At 47.4% G+C, this 20,815-nt stretch overlaps 1 protein-coding gene across 17 annotated transcripts in view; it reads right to left on the bottom strand.

Moving 5' to 3' along the window:
- Positions 1 to 20,815, bottom strand: part of Kiaa1549 (KIAA1549 ortholog) — a 160,107-nt gene that overhangs the window by 45,799 nt on the left and 93,493 nt on the right. For all 17 annotated transcript variants that reach the window (XM_085840714.1, XM_085840719.1, XM_085840713.1 and 14 more), the window contains exons 11-16: positions 17,990 to 18,186; positions 15,001 to 15,116; positions 9,065 to 9,270; positions 7,866 to 8,089; positions 6,626 to 6,779; positions 1,514 to 1,831 (exon numbers count right to left, since the gene is read on the bottom strand). In XM_085840714.1, the coding sequence (XP_085696840.1) occupies positions 1,514 to 1,831; positions 6,626 to 6,779; positions 7,866 to 8,089; positions 9,065 to 9,270; positions 15,001 to 15,116; positions 17,990 to 18,186 (1,215 nt within the window). The remainder of the gene's footprint in view (positions 1 to 1,513; positions 1,832 to 6,625; positions 6,780 to 7,865; positions 8,090 to 9,064; positions 9,271 to 15,000; positions 15,117 to 17,989; positions 18,187 to 20,815) is intronic.

The following is a 20,815-nucleotide window of genomic DNA, read 5'->3' as shown; positions in this document are numbered from 1 at the left end:
TTCTAAACTTATTGTCCTTCATTATACCCCACCCCCAACCCCATCTAAAACTTTTCTCCACCTTGGGCTGAGGACACGGCCTTGCTTAGCATAGGTTTGATCCCCAGCAATCCCCCAGAAACCCCTTGTAAAACAAAACTGGTGACAGAGACCTGCCACCCCAATATTTGAGGTAGAGGCAGCAGATTAGAAGTTCACGGTCATCTGTGCAGCAGAACACGCCCCAGGCCAGCCTCTGCCACAACACAAGAGACCCTTTCTTTTAGATTATTTTCTTTAACCTTGCAATCGGTGCCTCACCTATTTTAGATCATAGTTAAAATGTCACTTTTATAACAGTAAGATGTGTAGAGTTGTCAGGGTGGTATTGAACACCTAGTATGTAGCAAAGCCTATCTTAATGACACTAACTGATTTACCACTTATGTGCCTAGTTTGCAGCTAAAGTCTATGAAAGAGGAAGTCTGTTGTTTTGTTTTTTTCTATTCAGTTATCCAGTATGGCTTGTTTACATAACGTAACATTGATATTCAAAGGCAGATATTTTTTCGTTTTGTTTTCTGAGACAGGGTTTCTCTGTGTAGCCCTGGCTGTCCTGGACCTGGACTCTGTAGACCAGGCTGGCCTTGAACTTGCAGAGGTCCACCCACCTCTGCCTCTTGAGTACTAGGATTAAAGGTGTATACCACAACTGTCCGGCCTGAAATCCACTACTTTTTTTTTTTTTAATAAAAATATTTTTATTATGTCACAATGTTTTCCAAAGTTACATATCATCTACAGTCATTAAAATTCATAATCTACCAGCTCCAAATTTAGAAGCAAACCAAGGAGCCATGGACTGGAAAGTGCAATTCAGGAAGGGTGCCTGGTTACTGAGCTCCTTTGATTTCCCATTGGTACAACCCTGTGATCACAGCAGGGAGTCCAGACTTCCTCTCTGCTTCCTGAAAGGAGGGCTTCTGATTGGTGGAGACAGAGAGACAGTGGGCTCAGAGTGGCCTCAGACCTAGTACCAAAAGAGCACTGAAATCCACTGCTTTCTATTCTAACAAATATTAAGCGTTAAAGAAAGACCCACCCACGTCAACAAAAGGCAGGGTGAGAAGCTGATGTTTGCAAACAGTTGTTGGTGTGTGTGCTTAGACTACAGCTACTGGAGCACCTTTAGGACTAGGTGGTCCAGGAACAAGCTAAACAACTGGATCCCTTTACAGGAATCAACGAGAACACGCCCGGACCGCCTATCTCCCCTTCATGGCCCCAGGAGGGAGCTGGGAAGAGATTTCCTTGAACACCAGCTACATCCTCCTCAAATATCAGAGCTATATGAAAGGCTGCTTCTAACCCTAAGAATTAACTGTAGTCAAGGATAAAAAGCTGAGACCTACCAAGCAAGCTTTAAGTCACGTAAAATGCAGCCAAAGTTTTCACAGGGAGTCTTCAGGTGACAGCGAGGTAACAAGAGTCAAGCTCTTTGCCCAGCAGAAAATGTCAGGAGTCCAGTACTTACGCTGCAAGGGTTGTTGGCCGTCTGAGCTGGACTGTAGAAGGACCCCCACTGCGTAGCTCGCCTCTCTTCCCTGGACGGGGTGCTATTCACAGGCAGGCTGGAAGGCACACCAGTACCCGCTCCCACGGCATTGGTGGGCTGGCTGCTGGGAGCCACGAGGGCAAAGGCGTCATCCAGGAGGGAGTGCATGGTCTGGCGTGCCTCCTCGATGGACGGCTGAGGCGGGATGTACTGAGAGGCTGAGAAGGGCAGGCCGGGATACCTGCCCAGCTCTGTAGAGGAGGGTGTCTGGACATCAGCTGGGAGGTCAGGATCAGACTGTGAGAGGCAAGGGGGAGAATGACATGTGTGCTTCCGTGGGGCATGGGGTGGAGTGTGAAGCTAAATTCTGGGGCAGAGTGGAATTTAAAAATGGTCCTACTTTGTGGGGAAAGGGTTTGTCATAAGAATTAAAAGTCATCTCTCTTAATAGGTATCATGTTTTGTATGAGGCAAAGATGTCAACTGAGAAAAACCCAATGAGAATACTCCACAACTTCTTTTCCATAAAACTCAACCGTAAAATAGATGTCAGACCTGGGGAAGGCCATCTTCACTGAGAAGCCTAAGCAGCCACAAATCAGACTTCAAGGTAAACACACTAAGGAGACCCAGGCAACTTTCCGTGGCTGTGAAAACCAAAAGGCAGAGCAGACAATTGACAATAAGTGTCTTAGGGTTTCTATTCCTGCACAAACATCATGACCAAGAAGCAAGCTGGGGAGGAAAGGGGTTATTCAGCTTACACTTCCATACTGCTGTTCATCACCAAAGGAAGTCAGGACTGGAACTCAAGCAGGTCAGAAAGCAGGAGCTGATGCAGAGGCCATGGAGGGATGTTCTTTACTGGCTTGCTTCTCCTGGCTTGCTCAGCCTGCTGTCTTATAGAACCAAGACTACCAGCCCAGAGATGGTCCCACCCACAAGGGGCCTTTCCCCCTTGATCACTAACTGAGAGAATGCCTTACAGTTGGATCTCATGAAAGCATTTCCTCAACTGAAGTTCTTGACACAGACTCACAGCTGTGTCAAGTTGACACAAAACTAGCCAGTACAGTAAGAAAACATGTGTGTGTAGAAAGAATTCAGTACCCATTTAAAAACTGTTCACAATAGTAAAGACTAACAAATATTCAGAAACCATGTCTCTAAAATCTGAGTAATTAAGAAAAGTTTAATGTCCTGTCCCCACTGTTTAAGAGATAAGAATCAGAGAAACAGGGTGGCATTTTCCCCCCAATCTTCTCTCTTTTTCATTTAATTTACTGAGACAGAGTCTCTCACTAGCCTGGGTCTTCCTATGCAGACCAAGCTGGCACCTTGAACACACAGTGATCCCCTTGTCTCTATAGTCAATGCTGGGATTAAAGGCATACAGTACCATGCCCAACTAAAGATTTATTTTAAACTCTGTATGTGTGTGTGTGTGTGTGTGTGATGATTTTCTTCTTTGTATTGTTGATACTGGTCCCAAATACTAGAACACACACACACACACACCAAGACCCATGTGGGTGGTGTTCCCAACACTCTAGGCCCCTCCCATCTCATCCTTCCTGGTCACACTTTAAAGAAGGAGAGACAGAGACAGTTTAATTTTTGGAGCAGGACAGACAGGTTCAGGCTGGGAAGGAAGGGAGGTTCCTTTGGGTTCCCACTGGCACAGAAAACCAACAGAGAGCCACAGGTCAGAACATCCCACGCCTCTGTCTCCTTGTTGCCTCTTGAGAATTTGAAAGTCAAGCGTCCCTTTCCCACATCCCACCCTTTGGCAATGTGTTTCACGTGGGGACGGAACTCAACAAATGGAAACCCATGGAGTTAAGGTTTCCTAAGGAAGCTTGGGTTAGAACTTAAAGTCTACTCTCTTGAATTCAGGTCTGCTGACCCCATTCTGCTTCAGGGCCGATTCATTCAGACGCGGACAACCACCAGCTCATCCCAGACAGGGTACCAAAACCACAATCAGTCCTCCGTAAGTGTAGCTTGGTGAGCCAAGTTTAACTTGGATTTCCTTACAGAAGTGAGGCTTAAAGGGGCATGGGCAACAGACTGACAGCAGGAAAATTTTCGTCCTGGCAATGATGAATCCTAAGGGAGGGGCCTTGAGTTTCCTGGGCCTGCTCCTGAGATGCTCAGGATAAACACAGCTGCTCTGATCTCAAATGGCCATGGTCATGTCATGCCCAGAGGACAGCATTTTACAACAGATTCCTGCTCCTGTCATTCTTCAGACGACATCGTAGGTCATGTCCTGCAGTGGCTATTTTGCAGTCCTTAGTGGGCTCTTAAAAGACTGACTTCACATCCTGGTTTAGCTGTGTGCCTGCTGCCCTGGTTTAATCATTAAGAGAACTTCCTTTCTTTTTCAGGAGCATCTAGTTTGGACACTAAATGACAGTAAGGGCTCAACAACCTTGCAGCTTTTGTTGCTGATGTTGTTTTAAGGAGACAGAGTCAGTCTCAGTCTCTCTCTCTCTCTCTCTCTCTCTCTCTCTCTCTCTCTCTCCCTCCCTCCAAACTCCTGGGCTCAAGCCAACGGCTTGGCTGCCGCCTCCCAAGCAGCTGGGACTGTGGATAGGCACCAGCAGGCCTGGAGCCAACAAAAACTTTCAGTCAAGAGCCAGACAATAAATATTTTAGGTTCTTCAAGTCATAAAAGTTGGTCACAACCCAACTCAAAAAGCAGCCAAAGACAGCATGCAAGCAAGGGTGTGGCAGTCTTACAAAAAGGCCCAGTGTTGACCAAAACAGCAGCAGGCTGGATGTAGCCTGAGGGCAGAAGTCTTTAGGGCCTAAACCTGAGAGATGACTGCATAGGCAGACAGGGTTGAGGATTTGGGTAGACAGCCCTCAAGGAGAGATTATTTTGAGAGGAAAAATGGAAAATTCCAGATAATTTCAAACTATGTAGTACACTTATGGTCTTAAAGGTAAAAGAAAATCTAGCTAGTAAAAGGTAAACTCTGAGAAAGGCATTCTTTTTAAAACACACATCACAGAATTTTAGGGAGAGTCAAAAGTTAAGGACATCTAGGGAGGATTTTCTGAGCAGGGAATCTTTGGAAAGGCAGCCCTGGAGGCAAAGTAGGAAATCCTCTGAGGAAACCGTTGTACTTTCTGTGAAAGGAGAAAATGGAGAAAACAAAGGGAGATCCAAGCCAGGCCCCATGGCTTCCATCTGCCTTCCCAGCAGGAGATTGAGCTAGGAATCTAGGGCTAGCCTGGGCAACATAGCAAAATTTTGTTCCCCCAAATTAGGTTAAACCCAAAAGGAGGATCCAGGACACCATGAGGAAAGCCTGCGCTGGTCATCAATGAAGACGAAGGAAGAGTCCAAGGAAAACCAACCTCCCTACAGAGAACTCAGTTGGAGGCTGGAAAACAAGCATCAACTGCTGGCTCCTCTGAGAAGCCGAGCCCAGGCTGCTAGCAAAGGTTGTGTGGGGAAGGAAGGAATGCCGTGTCTATGACTAGGCCTATGAAAGGACCAGGTGACTATACTGAAGACCTACAAGTACAGTTTCTACACACTGAGTGTACCACCACCAGGGTTTGGAGTGTTTGGACCTATGCTTCCAGCACAACAGGAACACCCATCTGTTGCCAGAAAAGCTGGAGTGACTCTGTGTGTGTGTGTGTGTTTCCTCCCTGGTCAGGGGGACCTAAATTCAGAGAAAGGAAGAGAAACTGCTTGCTCCTTTGCTCTACAGGGGCATCTGTAGTTAGCAGCGGCTGCTCACAAGAATCCTCGGGAGGGGGAGATAGGGGTCAAGTGAGGCTTCAGAGCTCGCCGAGCTCCCAGGGAGGAACCTGTTGCTTCCTGATGAGCTTGATGGAATCAGACTTTAGCCAATGTCAGCACAGTGTTTGCCACATTTTTATAAACATTTTGAATGTTTTTCAATATTAGTTACGTGTCATTTAGGGAAAAATAAAGAAACCTCAAATAAACCTCAGTGCTACAGGGCAACTGTGTCTTGTCGCGGTACCTTCTCAGAGGACAGGCTTGTTGCTACATCACACAAGCAAAGCTGGCTCTCTACGTTTGCTCAGCAGTGAGTTCTTTATGTTCTCCGCTGCTGCTGCTGCTGCTGCTGCTGCTGCGTCTATTAGACTCTCCTTCTCTTTCCCAGGGTATCTCCGTGTCTCTTGCTAATGGTCCCTTGGGAAGCTAGGTTCCTTTCCCCCTCAATGGACCCTGTGTGTATATGTCAGTGTATAGTGTATCAATGTTTGCCTTCATCACCTCAAGCCAGGCTGTCTGTGTGCCTTTCCATTTGAAAACTAAGGCTCTCATTCTTTGATTTACATTAAGCTCTTTTCCCCATGAACATTATACATATATATATATATATATATATACATATATATACACATATACATACAAACACATATAGAGAAAGACATACACACATGTATACACACACACATATATATATTCATACATATATATTTACATAAATATATATATATATATATATATAGAGAGAGAGAGAGAGAGAGAGAGAGACATACACACATGTATACACACACATATTAATCATCCCTAATCTGAAATCAGAAACTGTGTGAGCTGACATGACACTCAGTTGTGGAGTTTGAACACTTCAAACTGTAGCTTTTCCTATCAGGATCTCAGCTGATAGAGTCTGAACAAACATTCCAACATATCCAGTATCTAAACCAGTGTGGTCTCCAGCACTGTGGATAAAGGAGACTGAACTGAGCGACTGACTCTCTCCTTAGCTCCTCAGGGATATGAGAGTGTGGGGGGTCTGCAGACAAAACAGGAAACATCCAAGAAACCCAAACACCCATCTGAGCAGAGAGAGAAAACCTAGACATTCTTGCTTTTCCAATAATCATCAAACAGCTCCCATTCCGAGCAGAGGTGGGTTAGCGTGTCACCCAGCAGCTCCTTGGCGTCACGGCTCCCATGCCAGCTCAATCTACTCTGCCCTGGCCTCCACTTTGTACAGGGCAGCAGCCAACACTGTGCACTCTCCTCCCCCACCAAGACACTGTCCTCAGAGCCCCCACCATGTTTCCCAAGGGTCTGGTATTACGTACTGGGCATCCAATGTAGGCAGAGTTGTGCACACCCGGAGGCCGCTTGTATGTGCCGTCACTGTCTGTGGTGATGAGTCGGTCCTTCTCCGCATCCGCGGGACAGCCGTTGACCTGGTGTTTCCGGCGTGGCTTAGGAGAGCGTTTCATCCGTGAGCTGATAGGAAAAACAGAAATCATCCTCACGGGGCTGGTCAACCTTCCCACAGGCAAAGCTACAGGGATTCCGACTATGTAACAGCCATGGTCTGGGCCCTATGGAGCAGAGCTAACTAACTCAGAGACAAGAAAGCATTCTCTACTCGGGGCATCATTTAGTGACAGCCAGTCAAAAAGCAGCAGGCCCAGCCAAGAGGGGTTAATACCTTACAGGTGACCTGAGCAGAGTAGAAAGTGCCAGCCCTGCAGGCTGAGGGCCAACATTGGCTGCAGGTGAATCTGTGGGGGAAGATGGGAGAGCCATCCCACTGTAGTCACAGCTCTGTCTGTGTGGCTGGCTGCAGACAGAACTACAGTAGAGAGGAAGGCTCCACCTCCTCAGGGGTACAGATTTGGACAGAGCATGACAAGCTTAATATGTTCTGTATGTAGGTGTTCTGTCTACATGCAGCTGTGCATGTGTGTTACCGACTGCATCTGGGGCCTGAAGAGGCCAGAAGAGAGCACTGGAGCCCCTGGTATTGGAGTTACAGATGGCTGAGAGTCACAGTGGAGGTGCTGGGGATCAAACCTAAGTCCTGTGGAAGAGCAGCTACTGCTCTTAACCACTGAGCTATCTATCCAGCCCCAATGTGTTTACAGAAAACACACCTACACATGGGGCAGGAGCTGGCAGAAGGGAAGGGGGCACCACAGACTGCAGGAGGCTGTGGGGAAACAAACACGAAGACCTTACACACTACTGTGATTATCCACGCAATGAAGACATGCAAGGGAGGGGAAAAGTAGGAGGTGGGTGGGGACAGCGAAGTGGGGGCAGGGAGGCCGGCTGGACAAAGAATAGGCGGGTGTGAGGTTTTTATCAGACGGAGATTAAGAGTCCCCTACCTCCCTAGTTTCTTCTTCCCCAGAAGCAAGCCCCCCCCCCTTCCTGCATGTTTAACCTCCCTCTACAGAAACCTCTTCAATTCACTGTCACAGAATGCCACCTGAATTTGACCAGGATTTCTGTCCTAAGCTCTAGTCTCCATCCTGCCCAGTGTCTTGCCTGCCTGTCCCCCATGTCCCCAGGATCCCAGCCTACCTCTTCCTGGGCTCTATGAACACAGAGGGCACACTGGCTGCGGGGTCCAGGATCTTGTCAATCTGCATTTGTGCCCTGCGGTATACTCGGTGTCGCTCCTTGGTGTCACCAGAAGACAGGTCATCCACCACCGGAAACTCGTAGTGGCCTCGGCGTTTGGCACGCAGGCGAATCTTGTTGCGGTGATGCTCAATCTCCGACTTGTGGCGCAGTGCTGACTGGATCTACATGCGGATGGTGGAGAGCAAGAATACCACTCAGGGCGTTTCCTCAGGTTTCTGGGGCCCTTCCTCTGTAAAGCGCTTTGAGAGATGTCCCCTTTCTCCAACTGTGCCCTTGCTCTGCAGGCTTGATGGAGGCACCCACGGAGGTGACAAAGAAAGGCCACTGCCTACTGAGTGGCAGGAAGCCATCCGTCCATTAATGATCACTAGCTTAGGGAAGCCTGGCCATCTGCAGGCTACAGGCAGTGTTCAAGAGCCAGAGGCAGTGAGGCAGGGAGCACGGCTCTGAGGAGGAGCCTCCTCAGGGCTGCCGCCTCAGTGCCTTCTGCTCATCCTGTCAGGATCCATCACTGTCCCCGAGTAGTGTCGCAGTTTGAAAAAAATCGATTTGTGGGTTGTGAGAGGGCTTGCCACTGGCATAGAGGCACTAGCAGTTGATGATGTCTGAATGAGGAAGAGACACCGTTTCTTCAAGAATGTGGCCACTGCTAAGCTGCCCATGTGCATGCCCAGTGCACGGGGCTTATTGCTAATGACAATGATGAGAAGTCAGCATGGAGTTGAGACTGTTAGGTTAGAGGGTCTGCCGAGAGTTGCGGGGATGGATATACTGTATGCACATACCAAATATCCAGAGAGTAAATAAAACACTAAAAAGAAAAATATAGGTGTAGGGTATGTGTGTGTCTGTGTTTGTATCTGTGTGGACTTACTTATTTTGTTTTTCTGATTCTGAAAGAGGTCTTACAGTGCAGCCAGACATCCCAGGAGTGAGCCTTCTGTCTCAGCCTGCAGGCTGCTGGGATCACAGGCCTAAGCGGCACCCAGTCTGTAGTCTTCTGAATTGGGTACACTGCACTGGTGCAGGTTTTTAGCAGGTGTTTGATTCTAGACCTTCCTTCCACTCATCTTCTAACACTGACCGGATTAGGACACGAGCTTTTTAATTAACGCGCCTTCATTAAAACCAAATACCTCCTTGTTGATTTTGTTGGTTTCTGCCACTCGGTCGGCCAGGACAGGGTGATGCACTGGAGGGGCCGGGATGGGTTGCATGGCAATAAGTTGGATCTTACTGGGGACCCGCCGGCTGGCCTCTGAGGTTCTCGAAATCCTGTCCACGTGCTCAAAGATGGAGGCTGAGGAATGCTGCTCATTGCCTGAACTGGGCAGGGGGGCGCCTGGAACAGAGGGGGAGGGACATGAGCAGGAATGGCCTAGAGAGCAGCGACAGGAGTCACAATCAGATATCACCCTGAAAACGCCCTGGGCCCCAGTTTCTGACCAAAGCAATAAAAAAATCTCTCTAGTTCGCCGCAGATGATTTACGTTAAATTATCTCTTTTGGCTTCGTTAAAAAAATTGCACACGAGGACTGGCTCAGCAGGTAGCGAGAGGAACTTGTGCATAAGTCTCATGGCTTGAGTTCAATCCTGGATCTCAGGAGGAGGCAGAAAGAACTGACTCTTATAACCTGCATACATGTCGTGTGTACATCTGTGCATGTGCACACAGGTTTACACACACACACACACACTTAATAAAATCACGGATGTCTTTAGGAAGTCATTATGTGAGAAAGTCGTTATGATAATATGTGTCAAAGACCGCTCTACTGTTTTTACTACATGTAGTTAAAAATCTTAAAGAAAAGGGAAGCTCATTTGAGAGGAGCGCTTCCATAGCATGGATCAGACCCCTGCTTCTGTGTCTAGAGCCACAAAACAAACCATGAAACATGTGAGCTTGGCACACACCTGCAATCTGTTTATAATCAAAAGCCAATGGTTTGTAGCCCCCAGTGAAAGCTGGAAGTGTGTGTGTGTGTGGTCCTGAATATAAAAGAGAGGTGTGTGTGTGTGTGTGTGTGTGTGTGTGTGTTTGTGGGTGGGGTCCTGAATATAAAAGAGACTACGATGAGTTGGCAAAGCCGTAGGGAACAGTGGCTGGCGTTTCATGTAAGGAATGAACACAAGTGCTCTGTAAGCTTTGGGTTCTCTCTTGATTTGAATTGTGTTCATGTTATCCCAAGGGAACAGACAGGATGTGTGCATCACCAAATGAGAGGCCTCTCTCAATAAGACAGTTGTCTGATATTCTTGGGCTCTCTCCTTCCATGCCCCAACAGAGCTGGGTGACCTGAACTGCAAGCCCAGCCAGGCACTCCATTTAACCAGCAGCAGCTATTCACGCTGCAGGATTAGTGCCTAGAAAGAGCTTAACCTTGCCAGCAGGCCAGCCTGGCGGGTCTGAACATCTAATAGAAAAGTCACCAAGTTGGCACCTCGGCACACTGTCCCGCAGCGGGGCAGAGCTCTCCTCTTGCCGCTGAGTCTAATGACTCAATGGGGAGCTCTCCCTGTCAATCCGTCATCCCTGCCTGGATCCCACCTGACCGGCAGCCTGGGAGCGGGAGTCACCATCCTCTCATCTGAGGTCACAGAGCTGTGCTAAACCGTTCACCAGCTACAACCTTTGGGGCAAGGAATGGCCACATCTCAGGCTTCTCTGCCAAGTGACAGGGTAAAGGCAGGAAAGTGAAAGAAATCCTCCAGCTCCTACACTGTCCAGGACCCATTCTCAAAATCCTTGCAAAGGGTTTTTAACTGTGCATTAAATTATACTACATATGCTATATATTTGTGCAATTAAAAATTACTTAGATAACACCAACCAATGGGAGCATAGGAGATGCACAGAGATAAATGTGACCTTCCTTGAGGCACATAAGGACTTTGGATTAAAAAGCCTTTCTCTTTCAAAGTTATTTTTAAAAAGTAATAATATAAATCACACCACATTGACTACATAAATGTTATCTACTATAAAATAGCCAAGAAGTGGCTGCCAAGATGGCTCAGAGGGTAAAGCTGATTGCTACCAAGCTGAGCTTGGGCCCAGAATCCATGTGCACAAAGGAGAGAAATGACTCCTGCAACTTGTCCTCTGAGCTTCACACCTGCATCGTAGCCAGGACGTGTGTGTACACATGTACGAACACACGCAGTAAACAACAAATAAATGTGAATACTTTCTAAGCACTGTGAGAGACGTTAAGTGTTCTCACATAAAAACAAGTTCATTGTGCTGAGTATCTCATAAGTAAATTAACGATGTCACCATTCCCAAGGGCATACATACATATTTTAATATATGATATATTAAGGCATAATGCTGGGAGAGCAGGTGTTGCTCTTGTGGAGGACCCAGATTCAAGTTTCTAGCACTCACATGGTGGCTCACAACTGTCTGTAACTAGAACCCCAGGTCCCGGGGATCTGATGCCCTCTTCTGACCTCCTTGGGCACCAGGGTATGATTCACATACATATCCAGGCAAAACACTCATACACATAAAATAAAATTAAAAAAAAATCTTTAAAATGTTTTTTTAAAATAATGTTGTAGGTATATATTAAAATAAATAACAATTTTGAAGTGAAAGGAAAAGAATTAATTTCTGCTGTTCAAGACTCCAAAAAGGAGGCAATGTAGGATTAATACAGAATGATGTCAGCTACACACAATGGCAGAGGAAGGGTACTCCTGAAATGCTATAATGGAGTACAGACAAATGTAGTCAATCCCCACCATTGCTAACTCTGGTGACCCCAACCACTCCCTGCGAGGCTGAGGTCACTGGCCGATTGATCACCCTCATCTCTGATACTAAGCACAGTCCAGGTGCTCAGGAAAAACCGCAAATGAGGACCAAGTGTCGGTAGTCACCACTCAGTTTGCAATATTCTTCCTCTGGGAATTGCCTCAGTGAGATATCAAGAACTAAGCTTAATGATCTCAGTCATTTCAGAAATGAGTCTCCAAAATTACCTCATGCCTCATATATGTACCTAATCTGGTCGAAACAATGCATCTCTTCACTGGGCAAAGACCTTATCAGGTGCCACAATAAATGTCCTATCAGTCAGTCCCCAAGAGAAAAGCTTGCACCTGGAGCCTGTGGAACTCAAGTCAAAGAAGATCTAACAACTTCAGAATCACATGCTGCACACGTGAGACCATCAAGAAAGCACTGAGGGAGGGGAGGAGGGGAGACAGAGTGGTGACACACACTTGATTCGAGCATCCACGATGCAGATATAAGTGGACCTCTGGGAGTTCGAGGCCAACCAGAACTACCAGTGAAGCCACCCAGAGCTGCATAGTCAGGGCTATGTAGTGAGACCCTGCCTCAGCATCCACTTCCCCCATTTCTACCAGGTGTACTCTGAGGACAGGAGTGGGTAGGCAGAGCCATGAGGAGGACAGCACTGACACCCTAGCCTGGCTACTCTTACTCCAGGGCTCACGGCTCCTCCTCTTTCACTTCTCTCCACATTCTCTTCAGGGATGGCAGTGGGAACAGATGTGGCTCCCCAACTGTAACGATTAAGAACATAGTACCCTGTTGGTCAGTCACTTCTGTAAGTCTCAGAGATGGACACAAGGGCTGCATGACAGTCTAGCCAGCACCTTCGAAGTGGCAGAGCAGGGAACACAATCAAGTTTGAATTTGCCAAAACATGAAGAACAGTCTTTTATGAGTTTCTGTTGCAAGAGGGGGACCAGGAACCCTAAAGCCAGCCACTGGGTGTGCCACATACAGTGGTGACAGGGAACACTGGTCCAAACCCAATTTTTAAGAAACACAATCTAGGCACTGTGGGGTGCACCTGTGATCCCAGCACTCAAGAGAGAACCGCTAGTTTGAGGTCTAGCCTGGGCTACGTGGAAGCCATAGTATCTAAAGGGGGGGGCACTAAAATTATAGCTAGCAAAGAGCATTTGCCCAGCATGTACAGAGTCCTCTATTTCCCACTCCTGATCCTCCCCCCACACTCACTCATATATATGGTATTTAATGAAACTCTATGCAAAAAATAAAGACAAAATACCTACAGGCTACCTTTAAAGTAAGCTGGTATTATCTTTCTAGAACACAGGCATCGATTCTGGCTTCATGAGCATCATCCTTTCAGTTGTGGGAGTAGCCCCTGAGCTCCGGGCACTCCCAGGAAGCTCCAACTCACTGTCCTGCCTCACAGGCAGTGGGCTTTCAGACCCTGGAATTCTGAAGGCACGCTGACCGTGCCTCTCGTCATAGGATACACTGGTGAGCTTCTGTCAGAAGGGGTAGAGGTGAACACAGGGAACGGCCCAGGCTAACTGGGGCGAGCAGTCAGCAGGGACTGAGAACGCCTAGGACTCTCCTCTTCTTTCTCAAATATTTCTTTCCCAGGATCGAAAGAAGATTTTAGTTCCGCCTATCTGAAACACAGCACCTGGTTACCATGGTGCTAAATAAGTTTTAAGATTCTGTGAAACTGGATGCCAATGGAAAAACTCTTCCCTTAGTCTAAGGGGGTGTTTCCTCAAAATTACAAAAGAGCCAGCAGGGAGGGGTGGCAAGGATGAGTGACAGGTGCACGGGGCAGGGTGGGGATCTGCAAGGCCTTGGGGGTGAGGGTCAAGCATACAAGAGTCCCTTGGGCCTTGGGCTGGACTCTCTCCATTTATAGAATGTTATTCGGTCTGGGCTGTAATTTCAAACAAAGAAATATGTAACATAACAGAACGGAGAAATTAATCACCTGTGCTGATCTTGCAGAGACCTGAGTTCAGTTCCCAGAATCCACATTGTGGGTTACAACCATCCAATATTGTAGTTATAAGAGATCCAATGCCCTCTTTGACCACAAAACAAACAAACAAACAAACCAACCCAACAAAAAATTTTAAAGTAAATGTAGCCTGGTATAATGGCATATGCCTTTAATGCCAGCACTAGGCAAAGGCGGGTGAGGCCAGTCTGGTCTACATAATGAGTGCCAGGCCAGCCCGAGCTACATATAAAGACCCCAAAATTCTCCAAGTACAAAAACCATTATTAACCCCCTTATTTCTGAACTGCTGAGACAGGATCCTGAGATAAAAACACAGTCCCAGCCACTCCACCCAGAGCAGACTCATTTAAAACAACCTAAGCTGAAGCCAAGCTACTGGGGACCCAGGCAGGGTGCCTCAGTGGGTAACAGCCCTCACTACCAGGCAAGGCAACTTAAGTTCAATTCCCAGAACTTGTGTATTAGAAGGAAAGAAAAGATCCCCACAAGTTAGCTGTTCTCTGACCTTCACCCATGTGCCCATACACACATACACTGAATGAATGAATGAATGAATGAATGAATGAATGAATGGATAACTATGAAGCCCAGCTGTCAGGAGGTGAAATCAGGAGGATCCAGATTTTTAGGCAGAGCGGAGCCTCATGAGACTATGTCTCCAAAAATCCAAAACAAAATAAAATAAAACCATGTCACGTTGCCAGCACTCCAAGAACTATTACCAAGGCAAGGAAGGCCTGTGGGCATAGGTGTTTGGTTGGTTGGTTGGTTTGGTTGTTTTATGGGTTTTAGACCCAAAGCAAAGAGCTTTACAGTGGGAGTGACCTTTGTTTTGTGCCTGGCCTGCAAAGATGGCTGAGCCATCTGATTATACCCAACCACCTGCTGGATAAATGATCTAGAAACAAGACCACACTTGATGGTTATGAACCCCTGACAAACAAACATCTTCCCAACAGTGACATCCTGAAACTGGTTCCTAAAAAAAAGTCACTGTATTGACAGACAGTTTTAGGACTATAGTTTCCACTAAATTCTCCTTGTCCTGCTTGGACACTAAATGAGAATTAATTTCTAGCACTAAGGCACACCTCAGTGAAGCCCTCATCTCTACCCCTGCGCCTTTCCTTGAAGCAGACACCAACACAGGGATCAAAGTGACTACACGGCTGAGAAACTCAGCATGATTAATATATACTCCATTTTTGTAGATTATTTTTAAGCTTAGTTTCTGCAGTAGGGTAATCCCCTGGCCTACGAGACATTGGGAGGACAGACAGTGACGCACCACTCTGCGGAGCTCTGAGAGCCTTGTTCTCAGGGGCGGCAGCCGGCGCCTTCTCTCCTGCATCCCTCTCGCTGGACTCCTCGCTGACTGTCGAGTCAGCATCTGAGGGGGAAACTCTGTAGATAAAGAGAAGCGAGCATCAGAACGGTACAGGAAGGGTTAACATCGTCAGGTTCATCAGGAAGCAGGCTCCCAGGAAAAATAACCCAAAATTAAAAGATGGTACTACAGCTACAGTCCTGAGGACAGACTGGCACAGCTAACTCAACAGCTGAGCATGGTGCTTTTCAACAAAGGCTAGAAAACTGAGGGCTGGAGGGGAGGAAGTCCCAGAGCTACTGGGGCCCGAGGCCGGGCACCTGACCCTAGGTCACTTCTAGACAGTGAGCCTGCTTAGTGTTTGCGTACTGGTCGGCATTTGAAGAGCTCTGGGTTCAGTCATTGGTACCATAAGAAAACAAACATCTTTCTCTTAAAAATAATGGCTCAGCAGATAAAGGTGTTTGTCACCAAGCCTGATGGCCTGTATATGGTCCCCTGAGACCTATGTGGTAGAAGAGAACAGACTCCTAATTACTGTTCCCTGACCTCCACATGTACACACACGAAGAAAGAAGGGAGGGGAGGAGCAAGGGAGAGGGGAAGAGAGAGGGGAAAGAGAGAGAAGAGAGAGAGAGGAGAGAGAGAGGGGAGAGAGAAGGGAAGAGGGAGAGAGAGAAGGGGAGAGGGAGACAAAGAGGTGAACTTTTAGAAAGAGGAACCTGGGGCTCTGGCCTGCTTAGCATTAACTGAGCCTGAGCCCCTGGGAGGCCAGGGAAGCTCTGGTTCCACCCAAAGCAGCTCCAAACCTTCAGATGAATCCTATGCTTACAACACTAAGGCAGTGACCCCTAACCCCTGGCCCCTGATGAGATCTGACTCTGTGAGTCAAGGGTAACACAACACCAGGATGTCCGTGGCCAGGGAACAGCTTTGCCCAGCGAGCCCCTGCTCTCCAAGACTCCCTACCTTCAACAGCAACATGAGCTGCTAAGACATTCTGGTGTCCATGGCTGGCCCTCAATATCTGTGGGCCATAGATACTCTCAAGTCTCTTATATGAAATACAAAATGACTGTCTGTAACTCCATTCTCTTGTAATCATGCCTACATAAAGCACTGTGCACAACACTGCAAACAGCTGCCATGAACTGCTTTAAGAATAATGACAAGGGGCTGGAGAGATGGCTCAGAGGTTAAGAGCACTGTCTGCTCTTCCAGAGGTCCTGAGTTCAAATCCCAGCAACCACATGGTGGCTCACAACCATCTGTAATGAGATCTGGTGCCCTCTTCTGGCAGGCAGAAGAACACTGTATACATAATAAATAAACAAATCTTAAAATAATAATAATAATATTGATGACAAGAACAAGACTGTAATTCAACATCAACACTATTTCCCCCGAGTATTTTTGGTGCACAGGTGGTTGAATCCACAGAGGGGACTGGAGCGCAGAGTAGGATAACCGTATCCACCTCGAAGACCTTTGTGACGATGGAGCCAACTGTCATTTGCCATGAGGCTGCTGGGGAAAAAGCATTTCTTTGAAAACTTTTACAAACACGTTAAATCATCTTTTCTGGTTTGCTGCTTCTGGGCCTGGGAAATAATTAAACCAAGAGCATCTCCCTGCAGAATTCAATTTCTTCCCCAAGGACCAAGCACCAACATCCCTCACATTCTTCAAATAAGCCAGATCCCCGAGGCAGAAGCGACATCACAGGTTTGGATGCTGAACATTGGTATGGACACAGGCTTCTTCACTCCCAGCAGCCAATCAAAAGCCAGAGTTCAGAATCTTGAGGGGAGGTGGACAGAGGGCGCCCTCAGAGGCCGAAGCTATGAATGGAAGCCAACCCACACGGCCTGATCCTGGCTCTGTCTTCTTCAGGTTAGTTCCCACAGGCAGAGGGCAACAAGTGCCTTCCTGGCAGTTTGAAAAATTAATGCCCAATTCTCCACAAGCTCTGTTTTCTGGACAGGAGGAACTGGAAGGAGACTGGGAAAGGACAAGGAGGGGCAGGTGAGAGCCTGTGATGTGCTAACAAAGGTCACAAGCTGGGAAGAAGCAAAGAAAAATGGAGGGCTTGATAAAGATCACCTGCAGACAAAGCAAGAGGTCACAGCCAGCCACCAGTGGATGGATCACAAGCACACAAGCCGTGCTGACTGACTATGTGTGGTGGGCCGCATAGTTTAACTGGTTTTTGGGTTGTTTTCTTTTTTTAGATATTTATTTATTTATTTATTTATTTATTTATTTAATTTATCTGAGTACACTGTAGCTGTCTCCAGACACAGCAGAAGAAGGCATCGGATCCCATTACGGATGGTTGCAAGCCACCATGTGGTTGCTGGGACCTGACCTCTGGAAGAACAGTCGGTGCTCTTAACTGCTGAGCCATCTCTGCAGCCCTTAAGGTTTTTTGTTTGTTTTTTTTTTTTTTTCCATCTGTCTATTTATTCCAGAGAGAAGTGTACGACAACACCTGTGCAGAAGTCAGAGGACTACTCTCCTTCCACCATGTGGGTTCCAGGGATCGAATCCAGGCCATCACACTTGACAGCAAGCACCTTTACCTGCTGAGCCATCTTGCTGGCCCCTGCTGTTCACTTTTCATTCATTTTTTTTTCCTTGTATCACCTTCACAAAGCTTAGGACAGTCACCTCAGGAAACACTTCTAGCTGTCTGATTCACAATCAAACCTGGGAGCAACCCAACACAAATAAGCATTGGGCGGGAAGATGTCACACAGCCGGATCCAGAGGCGCAGCAGAAGGAACAGAAAATGCTTCAGGGTTTATGTGTAGAACTGGAGAAGTCAACCGGCCCCCAGGCTGCCGGCCCAAGGCAATACTCATCACTCGAGTTTCTGATAGCAGAATAAGCCACGAAAGCGGAAACAGATTCTGCAACAGAGAACAGTCTAGAAAGCCCAGTACTAACCTCCCTCTGTGCCGGATGTTCTTGGAAGGGAGCTTTGACTTAGGGCTCGGCACATCTCCGTTTTCTGAGGGTGTGGTGTGGTCCTTCACAGGGCCTGGCAGTGGCGCTGGCTCGTGAATAATCAGGATGTCGTCTTTATTGTGCTGGCCCAGATGCTGCTTAGCAAAATCGAAGCCCTTCACGCTGGGGATCTGCAGCTAAAACACACGGGGTGGTTAGCGTGAAACACATGGGGTGGTTAGAGTAAAACACACGGGGTGGTTAGCGTGAGGTCCAAGGGCAGCAAGAGACTGAGGGCTGACCAGAGGCCCGTGACCCCTGACCCAAGGCTGCCAGCAAAGCCACCAACCCAGTTCAACAAACATCTCTGTAACAGATCGGGTGCCAGGTCCTGTTTATACTGAGAATTCATCACAGATGCTTATGAAAGATTAAACAAGAACTCGAGGATTAAATGTCAAGACCACAATACAAAACCATTCCAACAGATCACCTGCTCCACTGTCACAGACCTGTGTGGGATGTGAGGCATTCTCTATAGGGAAAGGGGCGCTTTATCCAGGCTTCAGAGACTTGGCTGTAGATCAAATTGTGAGACGAACGAACGGAGACTGCCAGAGGCTGAGAAGAGATTACAGTAGCTGCGCTCATGGGGCAGAATGCAGTGGGGAGGCAGAGAGAGGAGCCAGGCTGCACACAGACCATTCGAAATGGCGGCTTTTAAAGTCAGCCTCTGGATAACCAGCCTCTATTTCTAAAGAGGCAGATTTCTAAAATCTGAGCGGACGAACTCGAAGACCCAGCGATACCACGTGTGTGAAATGAAGACAGTCTGCCCACAGACTAGCAGAGAGAGAGAGAGAGAGACAGAGACAGATCGCAACAAAGAGAGAGACAGACATACATACAGAGACAGACACACAGAGAGACAGACACACAGAGAGACAGACACACAGAGAGACACACAGAGAGACAGACACACAGAGAGACAGACACACAGAGAGACACACAGAGAGACAGACACACAGAGAGACAGACACACAGAGAGAGAAGAAGGTTGGCTCTCGAAATCAGTGGAAGGGAAAAGCCCAGCAGACAGAAGAAACCGAAGTTGAACAGGTAATGAATGGCCTGGAAGCCTGATCCCCAACAAGGCAGTGACATTAAGGGTGGGTCTTTAAAGGAGCAAAGGAGATAAAACAGCAGACTTCCTTTTCAACATGGTTAGTTTGAAAGACAGAGGAGATGTTCAGTCTGAGAGGTGATGCCGGCGGCTGCCTGTCCAGTGACATGCAAGCATGAGTGTAGAGTCTTTGTTAAGAGAACATCTAACAGGTTGGGACTGGGAGAAGCAAAGGAGGCATGAAAGAAAACAGGAGACTTCAAAGAAACAGGCCCATCGGAGAGCTCAGCAACCAAAGGATAAAGCATTCCTGGAAAGGCCCACAGCCAGACGTCTTCAGAAGCACCCTGGACTCGCTGCTAGACACAGGCGTTCTCTCTGAGGACACCAGGGCACCCAACACCACACCCAGAATCAGAGCTTGGGAGCTGCACCTCCTCTAGACTGTAGCTTCTGAGCCTGAGAGGTCATGCACAGCACCGAGATGCACAGGACCATGTCTGGTGACATCATTTTAATGACACTGCAAGGACCAAGGGTGGGTATTAACAGTTTCCTCAAATCCAGCCTGCACAGTATAGGAAAATGGAAGTGCATTAAAAAAAAAAGCAGCTCTGAGGGACTGTAGAGATGGCTCAGTGGTTAAGAGCACACTGCTTTTCCAGGGAACCCCAGGTTTGCTTCCCAGCACCCACATGGTGGCTCACAACTGCCTGTTGATTCCAGTTCTAGGGGTCAACTCCCTCTTCTGACTTTTGTGGGTTCCAGGAACATGTGGTATACATGCAAGCATGCAAGCAAAGCACTTAGGCACATAAAAATTAAAAATTAATTAACAGAAAAAGATGAAGTTGCCCAGATGGGTCTGCTCATTGGGAATGCTGCTTGACTTTATCAGAGTCCTAAGGAATGCTTTCACACAATATACTATGTATAGGAGCAAAGGTGATGTCATAATGCATACTTTACGGCTCAAAAGTGATGCTGTTGGCTTAGCCTTGTGACCTAATACTCTTAATGTTAAACATCCAAATGGGCAGGGAAAAGGCAGTCTGCAATAATGACTTCTGCCAGCAGAGGGAGACAAATGGTACTGTAAGGATAGTTTACAAAGAGTTGCTTGGAAACGAAAGGCAGACCAGCTGGCAACCATATTCTCTAATTAATGAGCTTCCTTTACTAGAGCAGGCCCGCTGTTCCATGCATCTCTGGACTCAGCAGCACCTCATGGGAAATGACAAACCCAAAACCAACTGCCTTCCCCCAAATGGTCTACTTGGTCTCCTTGCAGGTGGACAAACATTTCCTAGTAGCAGAGGCTCCCCCTCCCCAGACTCTTTTAAAAGTCTTGCTGCCCCTTACTGAAGAGAATCCCGACTCTTATGAACACAGTAGCTTCTTGGAGTGCTCTGTATAGAGAATAGAAACCCCCAGACACCAAATACCAAGGACTCACCCGGCTTAGTGGGTTCCTTTTGTCGAAGCACAATAAGGCTGAAGATGGCTTCCTCCTTCCCTATCTTAAATGTATTTCCTGTGTGTGTGTGTGTGTGCTCGAGAGCGCATGCATGTGAACATTCATGTATGCATATGTGTGACTGCATATATGTAAGTGTGCCACATGCATGCATGGTGCCTATGGAGGGTAGAAGAGAGCATCAGATCCTATAGAACTAGAAACACATTGTGGTGAGTTTCCATGT

The sequence above is a fragment of the Mus caroli genome, unplaced genomic scaffold (assembly GCF_978045245.1).
Source record: "Mus caroli unplaced genomic scaffold, Mus_caroli_1 scaffold_7, whole genome shotgun sequence".
NCBI classification, from domain to species: domain Eukaryota; kingdom Metazoa; phylum Chordata; class Mammalia; order Rodentia; family Muridae; genus Mus; species Mus caroli.
This window is presented reverse-complemented; position numbering and strand designations above follow the sequence as displayed.